Consider the following 18,425-nt stretch of genomic DNA (forward strand, 5'->3'; position numbering starts at 1 on the left):
GGAAAAGGAGCCTAACGCGCTCCCGCTTCAGGCAAGGCTCATAAATCCTAAATTCACTCCCCTTTGGTGGTTGCCGTCTCATTTCACATTGCTCCCGTGGAAACCACGGGGTAGCCGGTCATGCTGCAAGGTAACGCAGCCAGCCTGGCTACGATGTTAGCCTCTCCCGCTAGCCCCACTGGGTTGCAAGGCCAAGTTGCTGCCTCACAAACAAGCTTGTATCCTCGCTCCTTTCCCTCCTGTTGCGCAGCCGCCTGCCTTCTAGGTGGCGGAAGCCTCAGACCAAGCGAGGTGAGCGGCCCGAGGCACTCCTTCAGCGCAGCACAGAGCACCACCACCACAAGGCCGGTCAGCTCAGAGCAGAACACATGAAGGCGCTTTGAATTTGGCACAAGAGAACAGCACCAAATACTTGTGTGTGTGGGGGGGTGGAAATTACCAGTTACTTCCGAGACGAGGTCATGCATTTTTTATTTAATTTTACCTTTTTGGTAAGCAACAGGGTTTTCTTTCAGTCAGTCCATTTACATACTCCGACAGTACAGATTGCAGTGAATTTGATGGAGATCTTGCAACATTAGAAAACTTTTCTCAATATACATCCATTTAAGCAACAGCTTGTAGGTCAGAACGAGTGCTAGTGTCCAATCTGCGCACTGCACTCCTGGTATACAAAGCAGCATTGCAGCAGCACAAGAAATGCCCACACTGGGCAAAGTACAGTGTGTTTTACATAGTGCAATCACTTTTAGAGGAAAAACTCTAGGAAAGGCCACATCTATTTGTTTATTTTTCAATCCTGTCAAGTTTACAAATGAGAGGGGGGTAGAAATCAAACCTCCGACTGAATTAACTGTTGTACAGGTAGGTTTTGTGTATAGGCACGTGCTTTAGAGAGGAGCTCTGAATCTGTTCTGGAATCACAAGAAAGACATATTGCTTTGTGATTCAGAAAGCATTTATGCCATCTCTAACTTTCCTAACACTCTTGGCCAGAGTTGTTAATCCAGCTGTTCTTACAGTTCCTAGAATATGCTCTTCCCTCTAGTGTAAATCCCCAATAAAGAAATTCAGGTTGCTATTGTCAACGATTACAGTTATTCTACTTACAGTCTTTTGACCACGTGAGGCGTTGCCTCTGAATACTCCAGTCCACAGTGAAAAAATCAGATTACCAGAGACTTGGAGACTCCTTGCTTTTCTGTAACTGTCACTCCAACCAATACGAAAAAACCCAAGTCAGACAATGAACTGCTACAGCAAAGCATCACTGGTAATATTCATCTAATACAAAAAAAAAAAAAAAGAAAAGAAAGAGCACTCATGACACTACATGTCATGGTAAGCAAGTTTTGAAAGATATCGTAAAGTGATTTGCCCAGTTAAATTTTAAAATATACACTGTGCTCAATAAGTTCAAACTACACGTAAACAAAGAGCAGCTCCCTGCAACAAGGTGTAAATCAAAACGTTATAGCACCAGCTCCCAGCACCAAGAAGTTGCCTACTGACCAGTTCCAAGTGTACAATGCATTAGTGCTTGCTGAGGTTTCTGCTACACAAGAGCCACAGTGGGACAGCTCTGCCCATTTCTGCAGATATTTTCTCACCGGGTGGGTACGAACTAAATTCCTCCCTTCCCATGGATAAAGTCAGACAACTAGATTGTTACAGTACCAGAAAACACTGAATGGGAAATGGCACCTGAGGGAAAAGTAGGTACTGTATACCTGATTCTGAATAAACGGGCATGGAGGAAAGGTGACGTTATCTGAACAACTCTCTCCCTGGCAGATCGCATCTGAAAGGAGCTGCAGACCGCATGAAAAGAAACGAACGTCCTCATGCTGAAAGCCATGGACATGATATTGCCCACGCTAATGATTTTATTTCACCATCAGCAAAGCATTTATCCCCAAAAAACTGTACGCTTGCTCCTGGTCAGGTTATGGTGCAGTGCTAACTTTATGCTATGAAAAGTCTGTTGCTATAGTGGTCAGGTTTGTCTTTCATCTGAGGAGGGCAACAAGGGGACGGGCAGCATGGCCACATCATCAAATCGCAATTTTACTCCACGTTAATGCAGATATAATCTTTCTTCTCAAGTGCAAATTAAAAAGTATCTGCTAGAAACCAGCATGACTTGGGCTGCTGAGAAATGACATACGATTCAGTTTCTTACAAATATTGACAATTCTAAATCATTACAGGTTTCCAAAGCAAGAACAGGGTTACGGACATGAAGGGGGAAAAAACATTACCACTATTAAAAAAAAAAAGTATCATTGCAAACTTCGAACACTCTTCAAAAACATATCTAGAAAAGATTGTTTTCCTTTTTTTTTTTTTTTTTTTTTTTCTTTCTGCAGCTGAGGAGTGTCCATGCAAAACAATTTTGAGAAGAGCAGTGTTCCATCTGGGCACCAACTAGGCCCTATGTTATCCCACACAGCTCAGTAAAGTGCTCTTTTGTGCATCCTTTGAGGAAAAAAGTTCTCATTTAAAGTTTGGGAGGCCGAGGTTACTAGCTGGGGAAGGCATAGTCTCGGTCAATCCATTCTGAGGTCAGAGAAGAAGGAACGAGAGAAGTTAACAGTACTCTGCCTTTCAGAACTCACAGACAACAGGCTGCAAAGGAGGAGCAAACAGGAGAAGCAGAGGTGGATGTCAGATGAAACCCTGCCCCTGGGAAGCCTCAGAAGTCTAACACAGACTTCATCAGAGGCAGCATTTCATTCGTTACAGGTAACACACACTAGCTCTACTGCAGAGTCCCAAAGATCCACTGTTTAGACACCAGGTAACAGATCTCCACGTGGTATCAGTGAAAATCAAATACGCTTTTCGCTTCCTGTGCTGGTGGTTTTTCAATAATTGCTTTGAAGGACAAAGGGGATCTGAGAAACATTCTTTTGCTGATCTAAAGAAAAAAAAAAAGCATCTTGCCCTCAACATTTTCTATAATGCACACTTATAAACATTCTAGGGCAGATCCTTAGAGGTATTTACTGACAAAACAATAACTAATCATCAGCTTAAAAGAGTAAAAGTAACATTAATGGGGAACAGAATTTAAGGCATTTTATTTTGGCCAGGAATTATGCATGCTACAGAGTAATCTTCATTTTCCCATTTGGTTTTCAGACCACTGCACTTTTTTTGTTGTTTTACATGGCACTTCATAGTTTGTGTTTTACAATTTAGTTAAGATTTTCAAGTGTTTTCTTCAATATAAATGCTTTTTCCTGTAGCTCGGGTCTGCTATCTGATGCCATTGTAGATAACGAATGAATGAGGTGCTCTCTGCTTTCTGCTGTCAGGCTTTCCCACTGTTTAGCTTCTGTGAAGACAAACAGACACCATGGTAAATACCAGTCTGTCAGAAAAAAAAAACCACAACAAATAGTCTCCATCCCTGCACAGGCTGAAAGTGACCACCTCACGTCTCACTGCTCTTCCAGGAGAAGAGCTGCTGAGGAGGAAAATTCAGCTGGACACTTGGTGCATGTGCTACCTGCTGCACAGGTAGCCGTGCCGATTTAGACCAGGCTGAACTTGATTGTTTCGGCCTGCACTATAGGACTGCAAGGGCCTGAAGAACCACGTTTCCCACTTCAAAACTGCTGCACGTAACGCAAGGAGAATGCATCATACACAGTCCTTGCTCCCTCCCTGCTGGACATTTTACCAAGGAGCATCCAACTGCACTTTAGACCTGGACTTCATCCACAACTGCTTCCACCCCCTCCAAGTTTTCCCAGTCACCAGGCACAAAAATCCAAGTCCCAAGCCACCCCTAAAGCACCCAGTGCTGCAAACAGAACGTAATGCCATCTCTCCACCTTCCCAGGCCGCACAGCCATGTACCTTCTATACCAAACAGCAACTCTCCCATGTGGCAAGCAAAAAGACTCACCTTGCAGTTTGGTGAAGAGCAGTTGTATCACAGACAAAGCTTCTGTTCTTATGGACGTGTAGCTTTTGTTTTCTAAGGGATTTGAAAACAGCAACAACAACAAAACAGATTCAGAACCAAAGGCACACTAATTGTACAAACAGCAGTTACCACTGTGGTCTGCAGACTACACTTAGCACAGCTAAATGAGCTAATTTATGCTGCCAGTCTGCAATGGTACCCAATTAGATATATCCGAATGGCAGAAAGTGACCAAATAGCGGCTAACAGGTCCACCAAGCCTTGTGTATCACCTGTCCTTTCACCGCAGTACTGTTCCTCACACATGCTGAATTGGAATAAAGTTCACATAACTGCAATGTGACCACAAACAACTTCTGTGCATCATGGACTTTTATTTTTCTAAGGTGTAATGGCTATAAATCATCCAGGTTTTAAAGAGCAGCATTAAGTACAGGTACACAAACCCTATGCTGTCAAGCACAAGATTGTCACATGAAAATATTTGGTCTCCTGAACTAAAATCTCCTTAAAGCCTCCGCTGAGGTTTAACAGTTAAAAGAAACTGGACTGTACTAACTTCTCCAAAGTAGCACACCAGCAACATGAGCTGCACGTGGGTGCGAGGGGACTGGGCACTGTTAAAGCCACAGGGCAAGCGGCAACACCACCCAAGTAATAACCAGCCCTGGACTGTCCAATTTACATAGGTATCACTTTTATCTCTATGGTTGCCCTCCCGAGGGAGAGCACAAACTGCCTCAAAGCCTTGGAGCTTCATGCACTGGCTGCCTCAGCAAATTCTGGGCACCTCCAATGCATGTGTGTCCAAAAGGACTGATCTGGGGAAGGAGAAAAACTTGTGTTTCATTAAATCAGTAATAGATTGACTGGGTGGGGTTCATCTTCCGCTCTGGAGAGGTATCACAGGAGTGTCTCTCCTCCTGTACTTCTCTTTTCAAAGCTCTCTCGCACCTCAGGGATTTACCTTCCGGAGCACAGCACCCTGCACAACACTGTCCTGATGAACAGCTACTGCAGCGCAAGGCAGGATGTGTCCTATCTGACAGCCTGTGCTTGTTCTGCATTTTCCGAACCAGCCAGCACCCAAAGAGGAAATGTATTAACAAGCAATTCATTATCAACTACAAACTGGAAAACATCCATTTACCTAAAGAATGGGTGATAGATGAACAGGTTTCCAACAGTATTTCTGTCAAAGCCCCAGGGTCTGAGTGTTCCTCCTCAAACAGCACTAACCTGTCAAATGCAAAAACAGACACCCTGTATCACTGGGACAGAAATCTGCTCTGCTTCCTCTGAAAATCCAGTGAACATCACTGCCGTATCACTGCATGCCTTCCGTCATTTCATTGAACAGTTTGAAGCAACAAAGAGAAGAAACATCAAAGAGGAGGGCAGAAAGGAGAATTACCCTTGAAAGTAGGCATTCATGGCTTGTAGCACTCCAACCTGCACTTTCCACGTGCTGAGTTTCAGACGGTCACACATTAACTTACAAAACTCTTGTCGATAGCAACCTACAGAAAATGAAGGAATTGTGTTACCCTTATGTTACCACAGGGTGAGGCAGAATTAAACGCTTCCTGTCCTGTCTCTCAAATGTTCCTCGCGCTGTGCTCCAAGTGACATCAAGCTAGACTCATGGCATACAACCAAATCAACATCCTGTAAGAAATGGCACCAAAAATCTTTACCAATCAAGGTAGGACAATGCTCATTAAGAATCACTGAAAGATAAGGAGCTGCTTTGTACGTTCTGGCCTGCTAATAAAGACATCCTGTTTTTTCCAACATATCCATGGACCTCCCCATAAGCCTTCCCATACCCAACACGGTCTCTAGGTCCCGCCCTCCTCCCCCTGTTCGTTTGATTTTCACTGTTAGATGACTTACGCTGTGTCTCCGGGCTCCTTGGCCACGCTTTACCCAGGGTCTCGAAGGCACAGATCAGGGACTCCATCTGCACCTCCTTCTCCCTCATGTCCTCGTCCTCTTCTTCGTCGTGCTTTGGTAAACCCGTGCCCGTGCTCTCGAGAGAGTTCTGCAGAGGCCACGTGGGGAAGGTGTGATCACCAGGGGATGAGGGCAGACTAGACACACACTTAGCTGAATTCAGTGTTCCCTTGCAATTTGCTCAAACCAGTCCTCGTACCCAACCAGTACAGATGCGCATGACCCACCCTGGCCTTGCATCCAAACAGCTCTCTGTGCTGTGAGAGTCTGAAGTGCAGAGCTGCAAAGCACTGCAAGCACTCGATACAAGCGCTCTACACAGCTACCTAGGAGTCTCCTGCTGCCTGTAGAGCAGCCAGGATTTAACTTTTAGCTGGGGTGATGCTAGGCACCACAGAAGAGAGGAAAAACCCAAGACACTGAACCGTCACCTTCTTTATCATGGGGAAGATGATATCTGCCAGCTCCTGGAACCGGTCCTCCTTTGTTGCCTGCAGCACCCCAGCCGCGCAGCGCAGCGCCACCATCTTGTACTTCAGGTTCTCCTTCCGACACTCCTTCAGGACAGCCTGGACAACATCGCTGACACTCGGCTGGCCAGGCACCGACTTCTGCAGCTCTGCACTGCAACGTGAGGCACACAGAGACTTACCAGGCCCTCATCAGCCCCCCTCCGAAAACTGCTTTTCCCACAGATCACAAACAATACCCACGTTCAGACATAGGACTGCCTACCAATGCTGCAACTGCATCTACACTCTTGTGCTCTTCTTCGCTCTTACCTTGTCCATTCTCCACGATTTTCTTTCCAGTCTTTCCTCATGCAGTTTCAATGCACTTTTCCTCCCTCACTCTTATTCTTCTTCCTCTTTCTCCCTTCTCCCCTTCAAAGTGTTGATCCTTTCCCTTAATCTACTCTTTCTTATTAGCAACTCTGGCCTTTCAACGTCCTCCTCCTTGCCCTAAATCAATTGCTTAGCTCTGAACATCCCTCTGAAGCATTGTCTGTCCCTCCCAGCCCTCACCAGCGACCCACACACTGACATAAGGATTGGAGAGAGACCCCTCACAATCTGATGGGAGATCAAAATGGCGTTCAGAACTTTCTACCTCTTCTTGCAGAAAAGCAGGAGGAGGTAGAGTCTCCCGTTCACCAGCCAGGCAACAACCCCGTGCAACAACCTCCTTTTTGAGATCCCAGACCCTGAGGGTGCCACTTTTTTAAAAACACTTACCTGCATGCAGAGACGACACTGGCAATGGCCTTTAACAGCTCCTCCTGCAATGAGTAAGACAGATACCACTGAGATATGCTCCACAGCCAAACAGCAGGGTCCTGCTGCACAAGGGAGTCCTTTGCACTCCACTGATAGAGGTACAAGGGAAATAAATCCAAGACACCAGCCAAGAAAAGCAATGTTTTGCTCCTGACACTTCTCCTAGGCTGCTGCCGAGGCCGCAAAAGCCTTGACTTTCCATCTGCACTGAACAGCAGTGTAAAGGGGTCTTGCAGCACCTCTGAGCACAAGCTAGTCCCCTTTAAGGCTTGAATACAGTACACTGGAACTAAGTGAGTTTGCAGACGACACTAAATGAAGAGCTGTTGACTCCTTTGACGGTAGAAAGGCCTTGCAGAGAGACTGTGACAGATTGTAGAGCTGGGCAATCACCAACAATATGAAGTTTAACAACAGCAAGAGCTGGATTCTGCACCTGGGACAGGGCAACACTGAATACACAGACAGACTGGGGGATGAGACGCTGGACAGCAGCCCCACGTAAAGGCATCTGGGGGTTTGGGTTGACAGCAAGCTGAACCCGAGCCAGCAGTGTGCCCTGGCAGCCAGGAGGGCCAACCGCACCCTGGGCTGCATCAGGCCCAGCACTGCCAGCTGGTCGAGGGAAGGGATTGTCCCGCTCTGCTCTGCGCTGGTGCGGCCTCACCTCGAGTGCTGCGGGCAGTTCTGGGCACCACAGAACAAAAAGGACATGAAACCATTAGACAGCTTCCTAAGAAGCGCTACAAAGATGGTGAAGGAGTCTGGAGTGGCAGACGTACGTACAGCGGCTGAGGTCCCTGGGTTCGTTCAGCCCAGAGCAGAGCAGGCCGAGGGGAGGCCTCATGGTGGCCTGCAGCTCCCTCACGAGGGGAGCGGAGGGGCAGGCGCTGAGCTCTGCTCTCTGGGGACAGCGACAGGACCCGAGGGGGACAGCATGAAGCTGGGACAGGGGAGGGTCAGGCTGGGGGTTAGGGAAAGGTTCTGCGCCCAGAGGGTGCTCGGGCACTGGGACAGGCTCCGCAGGGCACTGGGCACGACACTGACCTGCCAGAGATCAAGAGGTGTTTGAACAGCGCTGTCAGACATCTGGGTCAGATTTTGGGGTCGTCCTGTGTGGAGCCAGGAGTTGGACTCAAGGATTTGCATGGGACCCTTCCAAATTAGGATGTTGTATGATTATATTATATTATAGTCTATGGGAGAACCCAGCTCCTAAAGCAATCTAACTCCACCTCTGCTCATCTTCCCTGGCACTTATGTATGACAGGCGCAGGGCAAACATCAGGCTCCCCAAGCCAGAGGTCATGCATGTGGTCCTCTGCAACGAAGAACATTGCATTTCCTGCCTTGAGGGACAAGTGCTGGACAAATGCTCACAGCAATCCACAGGGTACCGGTTCCATTTTTACCTTCCCAGTCCACGTTCTCCCTGGCAGACCCTGCAGCAGTGCAGAGAGCACTATTCCCAGATGCGGAGGTACAAGGGAGCCAGTCTGTTTGGCAACTGATGCCATGGCAGCTGCTCCCTGGGCTTTCATCTTCCAGGATTGTGACTGCAAAGCCTTCTGTGTAATGGCTATCAACTCCTGCATATACAGCCTGATGCCACCCTGAGTACCTGCACAGAGGAAACAGAGAAACAGAGGAAAGTTGTAATTTTGCCACAAAGAGAACAAATATTTGATCTTACTAAAAAAAACAAACAAGAAGGGGGCTATTACAGATTTCTCAATTTTTATAAGACTTCAGGCAAAACAGCAAAGAATTCTTTGCAGGCTGACTGAAGATAGGTTCTGTTTTCCAGGTGCTTCCAAATAACATCTTCAGATTTGTTTTATCTAGAGACAGAGCTCATCTCAGTCTTTTCACATGGCAGACACTATACACTGTGTTAGCCAGTTTCTAGGAAATGAACAGGTCACTGGAAAACCCTTTTGCAGTTCCTTTTCCAAACTCCAGAAATGTATTCTAGTGACTGAGGGATCTGAAACCAGGTCAGAGAAGAAACCAGCAAAACCATTTCACCATGCATCCAGATCTTCCTTTACAGACAGAAAGCATAGCAGAATAGCCCTTCTAATATTGTAGATTCATTTACTGAAGTTAAAACCACAGGCATCACTAGAGGAACAGATGAGATCTCCAGCCCCAGAGAGGGGCTGAAGTTCCCTTTAAGTTTAGGGAGTGCAGCAGCTACTGAACATGGCACTGAAATTTCCAAAGATGTTCAGCTACCTGCAGCACTATAAGGGCTGCATTACAGTGGCATTAAGTGTCTCACAATTATAAACTGTTCCTCCTGACTGAGTTTGTGTATCCTTGGCTATCGACAGCTCTGTAATTATTTCAAATAGGCTCAGAGAAACTAACCTGCTCAAACTCTTACAGGACATCTTTAGCAAGGAAGAAAATGAAAACAAGCTTCCCACATTGTTTAGTATGAGAACGCCCTATTTTCAAAATGGATTTCCAGAAAGCATGATATTTTGTGGCTCATGCATCACAGAAAGCTTCTACCACTCTTAATGCAACTTACCAGGTACATTTTCCTGCCAAACTTCAGCCCACAGAGTAGAATCCTCTCTCTCTCCTTTCTCTTCATCGGGAACCTCATGCATGCCAAGAAAAGCCAATGGCAACACCTGTTTGGCGTGGTTCTTCACTACGTCTGGACTGTAGCGTCCCATAGCATGTACAGTTAAAGCACAGCCTGTCCTGTACACTGGCTCTGAAGGAGCAAAACAATCACATTACAACTGTGAGGTAGGTTTTTTCCTTGGACAGCTTTTGGTCTGCCTCTTGGGAAACAGACGAATGCCATCACATGATGATGCATGGGAATTATCCAGCTGGTGAAGGTGTTATGGTTTTATCTGGGATGAGTTAATTTTTTTTTCCTAGGGGCTTGTATGATGCTGCGTTTTGGATCTTTGATGAAAATAGTGGTGACAACACACCAACAATTTTAGAAAGTAGCAGCTGAATTCCTTGTTTTGCTTTGCTGTGTGCACAGCTTTCGCATTACCTAGTAAACTGTTTTTATCTCAACCCATGAGTTCTCACACTTTTACCTTTCTGATTCTCTCCCCCATCCCACCTGGGGAGAGTGAGTGAGCAGCTGGGTGGTGCTTAGCTGCCCAACAGGATTAAACCACAACAGAAGGCAAGTGTCACAGTACAGAAATGTTTCTTTACCACCTTCTGCCAGCATCAAGAACCCTTTTATGCACTATATTCTGTAACGGAATATCCAAGAAGCAACATACCTTCCTTTTCCATGTACCAACTGCTGAGTTTGTGCAGCAGCTTCTCAGTGCTACTGTCCCGAGAAGTCTGTAACAGAGAAGAGACTCAGACCACTCAAACACTTGGGAAAAAAAAAAAAAAAAAGAAAAAAGGTAAAAACACCAAGCAAACAAACAAATAAAAAGCTAAAACCACCTCAAACCTCTACTCACCCGGACTAGATGGCCCATAGCAAAGGCAAAAGACTTCTGCACCACGCTGTTGCGATCAGTCAGGCCACTAAGTAAAGCACTCATAAGTTTGCCTGTTGGAAGAGACTTCACTTTGTCAGATGGATCATGTTATTGCTGTGGCAAGAATTACAACAGCCTGTGTTTCATTAGATCACCTGCACTTACGCATTCTCACTCTTCACATGTTTGCTGGCCTGTATATCTGCCCGGTCGTTATGTTTAAACAAGTGCACAGCATAACACAGCTCTTAGTGGCAGCAAAGCCCAGCAAATGCTGGTGCTTTCCACCCTCAGCCTGCACACCTCAACTGATAATGTTCCTGTGATGTGAGCACCCCAGCTGATCGTGCATTCAGTTGTTTTCCTACTCTGCAACAGAAGGGAAGCCTTCTTCGTACTGCCATCACAAAGTCTCTGTGTAAAGAGAAGACTAAGATACACAGAACCTAAGTTCCTGTTTATGGTCCTCCTGTAGCTCTAAGCGAAGGAACAAGTGCTTACTTACAGCACTACACTAACACAGGCATTGTCAGCCTGCTCCAAAAAGTCTAGAGAGAGATTTCCACCTGTTCCTCCTGAGCACTAAGGAATTTGCTCAACTCTTCTCTCAGCCTCTTCCACCTTGGAGATGCATTTAACATCCCAAGGACCTAACTGCAGTATGCCTATCTGATGCACAAGGCAACTCCAAATAACTCCCTGAAGAAAATAACATAAAAAATAAAAATAATTCCTGTGATAAAAAATCAATGGTGAATAGGGAAGAAATGACACCTACAAAGCAGCAACAAAAAACACTTAAAACTTGACACTAGAAACAAACCCTACCTGAATATGGTGTTAGGTCCTGGGGACACTGTGTGGTTAACGAGACAATTACACTGGCACAGCCTCCCTGGAAGATTGCAAGGGAAAATAAGGGTAAGATAAAAAAAAATTAGCCTCTGGTTATTACTGTTAATACTTGCTGTGGTGCTGTACAATATGACCTAGGCTCACAGAGCCTCTGCTCCATCAGCTGGGAGCTGATGCCAGAAACAGAAACTGTTTGTAACAAATGAATGACAAGAACTGAATTAGGAAGAAAGAAAGTTACCAGGAACCACACTCAGGATGGATGGACCTGGAAGACTTACAGGTATCAAGGACTACATTTGGCACTCAATTGTCATGGAATACAACAGCCATGTAGTCCAGGGGAGATTAATGCAGCACACATGCAGAAAATTACAAGTGATGTAGGTGGACTGAGACTCAGATGTAAAACAACTATGGTATGAATGAACCCAGGCTGTCACTTCAAAAAAAAAAGCCAAAAAAACCCACAAATTTAAATTGACACTTCACTGCGCTCCCTTTTCCATTTCCAAACGATCTATTAAAACACAGGCATACCTTTGTGCCAAGGCCTACTCCGCTTTTGATCAGTTCACAGAGACGAGGTACCAGCTCACCCAGGATGGACACATCCAAGTACTGCAAGCTCTAGAGAAAGGCAAGGGACCAAATAAATAAATTAAGTAATTACATTTAAATTAAATTAAATTTATTAATTAAAAATAAAAAAATAATTAAAGTTTATTAATTAAATTTATTAATTAAAAGGCCTGCTCACAGTTCTTCACACTGGTCTTTTGCTGAACTACACTACATGCACTACAAGAGTTTGGTGCATGAAGTGCAAAGGGCACCATGACATATCTTATACCACATACATACTATCTTGTCCCAGTTCTGTGGTGAGGTGACCCTGCTGAAATTATCAGTTGCTAGAATCCATGAATTCCTGCACTCCAGTTTCTTAGAAAACTGAAACTAACACACTAGCAAGAATGCCTTTTGCCAAGGGAGAGAAGAGATGAAAAGGAGTGCCTATTTTAGGACAAAACCCAACATTCTTCTGATTGTCTGAAATCCCGAAGCAGTAACATCTCCAAACCAGACAATGAAATGACAACAGTCAGTTTTTAAGCAGGTCAAGGTACATGAGTGGAAAAAGTAACTTCAAGTTTTGAGAGAGATTATTGGTGTAATTTTCTAATCTCCCGTGCATAAGATGTTAGTAAGCAAAACAGAAACCCACCGTATCACAACCAAGGAGACAACCTACCATCTCCCAGCCAAACCCAGAACATACAGGAATTGAGGGGTTGCTCACAAACCAGAACATCTTCGTGCTACTCCAGGGAAACCATGCTATCTCACCTCTTCCCTAAGAAATCTCGAGTGCTGATGGGGACAGCACAACTGTCCTCACTCCTGGCTGGAAGGGGGAGAGGCATGGCCAGGAGGAAGGACAGCAGCAGCTGCTCCAGCCTGCAGGGTGCCAGCGAGTACAGTTTTTCATGGAGCCTTTTATCCCCATACACTTTACACACTATAAATAGAGAGCACTCCACATGACACCAAAACACAGCTCCCTCTGTGCTGGAGCCAGCAGCTCCAAATGCTGTTACGTTCAGGAGAGCTTGCTGTTGTTACTTTTGTGTAAGTGCACAGAATAGCTCTGGTTGCTGTACTTCTCTTAAAACTTGCTCAATGCTCACACACCCTGTCTGCTCTCGTGCCCCTGGCTGTATGAAGTACCCAAGCACAAAAATGAGGTCCTTCTCTTTAGAAAGGGTCAGGTTCTAAGAGAGGGCAGGGAGGTCCACCAAGACCCCTACAGCAAAGTGTCTGGGCATCTGCAGCTCTTCCAGCAGCAGCAAACTGCAGTGCCAAACACTAGCTGCTGGCAGTGCTTTCAATAACATCATCGTCTTCTCTAAATATCTCTGCCATCTAAAGCACTGTCCAGGTAAGGATATCTAACGCACCACACGGCACAGATCCGACAGCATTCGTGTCTTAAGAACAATGACTGTCATCAATTGGAGGGCCAGGTGAGAAGCTTTTGGTGGAATTGTAGGCCAGAGATGAAGAGAAATGGCAAGCAGAACAATGCAGAATGAGCTGAACCCCATCTAAGGAAAAGCACTTTGTCAAGGAAGGTAGGTTCTCAAGAGGAAAAACAATCCCTCTGACTCCAAACAGAGCCACAATGGAGCCATTTACAAGCAATGAGCTAATCAGAAAGTGAGGAGCAAACTGTGACCGCAGGATGATACAAGTCAGGATGTAAAAGAGAAGGTGGACAGACATTCACATGCAGATAATAAAAATGATGCCTGAATTCCATAAAGCTCCCAGTTTGATTCCTATTTTTCTCCTACAACATACCTTAAGCTGGAAGCCTTCTGAATCAAGTACTTACCATGTTAATAGTTTCCATCATGGGAGATGACTTGACAGCACTAAGTCTGGCACTGTCCATTGCAGTCTAAAGAAAAAAGAGGGGAAAAAAAGAAAACATTAATTCAACCCGAAAACAGTGGAAAAGCCAATATCAACAGTAACTCTACCTCACAAACAGAAACCAAAATCTATTTCAGATGCATCCAGGCAAGAAACAGTAACATCTTCAGCCTGTGAATGCTCCTCTTTCAGAGGCAGAGGCAGCTGGATGTTCTAGATGAAGTACAGGAGCTACACAATACACTTCTGACATGATGAAATAAAGACAGAAAAGAAGAAAAAAAAGGGAGAGACCTACTGTGCCCTATTGTTTACTCCCTTCTTGTTGGCAAAGGGCAGAGTTTGCTCCCTTTTCCTCCCCACAATGAAATTAGCTCAATTTGCTCTGGAACAATAGGCTTTAATTTACTTTCCCATAACACTGCTACTAATTAATATGGTTCTTTGAGAGAGATTAAAGGACACAGTACTGACAGCACCCAGCTCTTGCCCATATTGCTGTGGCATACCTTCTAATTTATGTGAGAAGAAGTAGTAGCCTTGCAGTTAACACCCTGGGAAAAATATCACCACTGTTTGGCAGTACAGATGCATTCCAGATAACTATCACTGACTTTCTCTTTGCCTGTTTCACTCTTGTACAAGGAGCTGAAGTGACACATGGTGACATAGTTCTTATTAAGGTTCTTAACTTTCTGAAATATGTGGAAGTCTAGTGAATGACATAAAAAATCCCCACACTTCCATCTCCCCCTCCAAAAAAACATACGTCCATCCATATTCCCGTGACTACATTTATTTTAGTATATTCCAGCTATTTAGCTATTCCACTTCTCCTTCATCTCTCAACCAAATCTTCTATTTTTCTGTTCACCAACAGAACAAATGAAGCTTGTATCTTCCAAACTTCTGCTCTGTTGATACTTACTTTCTCCTGATCTGTTGCACAAAGACTCAAATAATTGAGGACCTGAGGCTCCAGCACACTCAAGGACTCCAGCAGGGCTGGGATAAGTTTTGGTGCATGAGGTTTCAGCATAGATCCAGCACTTTTACTGATCTTCACAAGAGTGTTAATGCTGGAAAAAGATCAAAGGGAAGGTCAAAACCGCAACATACAGACTTAGCTGAAAAATCTCCAGTCTACTGTCATTCAGTACCAACAAAAAGGCCATTCCAAGTCTCAGGTATGCCAATATAAATCTACCTGCAAACAGTAATCTGTATATCGTTCTGATTAAGTAGGATCAGACCCTAGCTCTGAGCCTACAACTGGTGCTATGCTTTGCACAGGGATTGCTTAGATTGGCCAGGGTATCACAAAGGGCATGTGCAAAGAGACAGTACTACAGACAGATGCAGGAAGAAATAACACATCGTCATGTTTCAAAAAAAGCTCTGGGCAAAGTCAGCCCAGAGAAATCAATGGTCTCTGCCCAAGAAAAACAAATTACAATGATTTGTTCAAATCCCATTTGTCAGTTTTAGACTGACCAGATTTCTCCGGCTGCATTGTGTCAGAGGGTTTTTAACACTTCAAAAAGTATGAAAAAGTTTAAGAAATATTGACTATAATCTGTTCGGAGCTTTCTAACCTTCCTGGATAATCATGTTCAATAAAAGAAAATTGTTTCTGGGAAGACCAACTACACTCCAGGTCTGAATTTTCCTGCTTTTCTGTGCGTAAAGTAAATGAAAGAATAAATAAGGTTACAAAGTGACAAGCATGTGAATTCCCTACATTTCAAGGGACATTGAACCATTAAACAGCATAAAATATATTTGAACAATGTGATCAAATGCAGTCACCTTTGTCACTTGTTTAAACAGGAGGTCCCCGAAAGATACATGCAGCTCCCGGTTTGAATTCAGTGAGAGAAGGGTTCAGTATGAAGGCTGATTTGGGGAGAAACTAGTGACTTCAAATACAAAGAACATTCTGCAATTCAGGTGAATAAGCTGGGTCTCTGTGCCCTCACCCCCAGTGAACGTACGTGATGCAAAACTAACCTGAGAGATCGGACTTCAGCAACTGTGCTTACTATTCCTTTGTCTAGGAGGCAAGGAAGCAATACAGCTACTGTCTTCTGACCTGCAGCTCCTTTAGAGGGATCACACATTTTCACACAAACCTGGGAACAGATGAGAATTGGTGTTGCAAGCACACAAAAACCTCCTGTTCATATTTCATTAACGCACCTTCTTGGTCAGACAGAAGAAGCCAACAGCAACTACAGCTGCTTACAAACAAACCCAGGCTCTATTACATGTTCATTCTTCTCTCCAGGAAGCACTTAAGATCCTAAGCCATGTTCCTAAAGAAGTTTCAGCTACAGTCAGTTTCCAGAAAAGGCAAATTCAGAGCTAACACCTAAGATCCATGTGTGGATGAAGAGATGAACCAAAAGACCTCTCAGCCCAGAGACAGCCTGTCTCAGTTACATGGATTCAACTGTTCCACAAGGCAGAGCACCAAGTCTCAGATCAGAACAGATTCTGCAATGGTAACGACAGTGTGTTGGGACCAGGTCACCATGCTTTTGCCATTGAAATTTCATGCTGCATGCATTGTGAAAGTTATGATTTCAAACATGGCTCTTATAATCTGTTCCCATTTCCACAGATTTGACCTTTTAGAAGAATATCAAACAAAACATTAAGTGATGTTGTGTATTATACCCAAGATATCTTGTGTCAGCAACAGCACCAAACAGTAAAGTTCAGACTGGATTACTTTACTTCATGCCAGGTTCCGTTGGGCTTGGTCAGCTATGACCTGCTGCAGTTACAAAACATTTCCTTATATCTCATCCCCAAGTGGGAAAAAAAAAGGTAAAGAAAAAAAATCAGCATCTCCCTCCTGTGCCTTTTCAGAACTTGACACTGCATTAGCCTCAAGCACCAGAACTCCACCAATGTTAATGGAAGTACAGAAGGGTATGTGGCCAAAATTATTAAGATTGCCCTTCAGGTGGCTGTTCTGTTCATCATTGTATCAGATACTAGACATCTTTTCAAGACAACAGCCTATAGCAAAAAGGACACTCCTGGAGAGATGAAAATTAATGATTTATCTGAAATCAAAAAAAGAAAAATGTGTCCATGAGCAAACGACAAGATTAGATTTTTACCTTGCTTAAAGTTTTTAGGGCTAGTTCTGCTGCCTTTCGCACAGATTCCTAAAAAACAGAACAACAACATTTTTACTATTTTTAAAACTTCTATATAATGACTCATATTCATTGATAAGTATATCATTAACATTGTCAAGACTATATTCATCACTAATACTTAATAATTTTAAAATAAATTTGTCTAGGGCTATAGAAAGATGGACTAAAAGCAAACAGTAAAATCAGCATGGCTCTGGTAGCACCAGACACTATTACCAAGTAGACTGTAACTTTACCTGCATTGATGAATTAACAAGTTTTGAGCAATATACTCCCGGGTAATGAAACACAATCACCTACATGGAGTTGGACTCAATGACCCTTATGGGTCCCTTCCAACTCGGGATATTCTGTGATTCTATACACTCATAAATTCCCTGAACGTTCTCAGAAGAATTATGGCCTGTCACAAGCAGACTTTCCCAAGCTATTTCCAAGTAAAATTCAGGAATTAGTGTGCCCCATGGACCTTTCCCAAAAGGCAGCTTGCAAGCAAGGCAGCTGCTCTTTTTTGGAGGCTAACATACTTTATTAGCACAAAAGCAGAACATTCTGCCAGTTGGTGTGAATGCCCAGGAACATTTCTGAACACACTGAATTTACTAGTATGAAAGCAATTTCCTGGTACATGGCACAGTTTGGGAAACAGCCCAGCCCTGCTTCAGCAGGGATCTCTGGATCCAGAGAAAACATGGGACAAACCTGGAAGAACATGAGGACTCTGACTTCATATCTGCAAGGCATTTAAGCACACATGCAGTCCAAAATAAACTTTTCTATACTTGAGAATTAAGCATATACTTAGGAATTCTTTTATATCCAGGAAAAGTGCTGAACCTTCAAGAATAAGCACAGCAGGAATGAAAACTAATCCTTAAAAACAAGAGGAAAAATACACAGTGAATTTACAAGAGCATGGAAATTTTAAACTGTAAAGGGCCTGAACTTGTAGTAGTGTGCTTAACACAGAAATCCCATTAGCTTCAACTCAATTTCTCAAAGAATCTCTTTTTTAAACACGTCAGAGTCTGATCACTGTACTTTTTGTGAAAGATTCCTTTTCAGTTATCAGTTCCATTACCTTAATGTCATCTTGCACTCTAAATAGGATTTCCCAGATCTCTGGAAGCTTGTCTATAATGTCATCCAAAGGCCTTCCTCTTAATAAGTCATTCAGTGCTAGACAGCTGCAAACGAGGAATTTCATTTCAATCACACGGTATATTTATTTGATACGGATATACCTAAATAAGTAAATGGCTTAATGAAAAAAAAACTGTTTTACTTTCCTTATTTTCTCAAAACC

The 18,425-nt window shown here is 44.0% G+C and overlaps 1 protein-coding gene across 5 annotated transcripts in view; it reads right to left on the reverse strand.

Annotated features, from left to right (window-relative positions):
• Positions 1-463: 463 nt before the first annotated feature.
• Positions 464-18,425, reverse strand: part of ECPAS (Ecm29 proteasome adaptor and scaffold) — a 68,897-nt gene continuing 50,935 nt past the window's right edge. For all 5 annotated transcript variants that reach the window (XM_040541992.1, XM_040541990.1, XM_040541988.1 and 2 more), the window contains exons 32-49: positions 18,201-18,306; positions 17,078-17,125; positions 15,957-16,078; positions 14,875-15,025; positions 13,906-13,971; positions 12,048-12,137; positions 11,481-11,547; positions 10,632-10,723; positions 10,440-10,506; positions 9,710-9,901; positions 8,583-8,791; positions 7,129-7,172; positions 6,325-6,517; positions 5,834-5,981; positions 5,352-5,457; positions 5,088-5,176; positions 3,917-3,988; positions 464-3,340 (exon numbers count right to left, since the gene is read on the reverse strand). In XM_040541992.1, coding sequence (XP_040397926.1) covers positions 3,201-3,340; positions 3,917-3,988; positions 5,088-5,176; positions 5,352-5,457; positions 5,834-5,981; positions 6,325-6,517; positions 7,129-7,172; positions 8,583-8,791; positions 9,710-9,901; positions 10,440-10,506; positions 10,632-10,723; positions 11,481-11,547; positions 12,048-12,137; positions 13,906-13,971; positions 14,875-15,025; positions 15,957-16,078; positions 17,078-17,125; positions 18,201-18,306 — 2,002 coding nt within the window. In that variant the 3' untranslated portion in view covers positions 464-3,200. The remainder of the gene's footprint in view (positions 3,341-3,916; positions 3,989-5,087; positions 5,177-5,351; positions 5,458-5,833; positions 5,982-6,324; positions 6,518-7,128; positions 7,173-8,582; positions 8,792-9,709; positions 9,902-10,439; positions 10,507-10,631; positions 10,724-11,480; positions 11,548-12,047; positions 12,138-13,905; positions 13,972-14,874; positions 15,026-15,956; positions 16,079-17,077; positions 17,126-18,200; positions 18,307-18,425) is intronic.

The sequence above is a fragment of the Cygnus olor genome, chromosome Z, assembly GCF_009769625.2.
Source record: "Cygnus olor isolate bCygOlo1 chromosome Z, bCygOlo1.pri.v2, whole genome shotgun sequence".
Lineage (NCBI taxonomy): Eukaryota > Metazoa > Chordata > Aves > Anseriformes > Anatidae > Cygnus > Cygnus olor.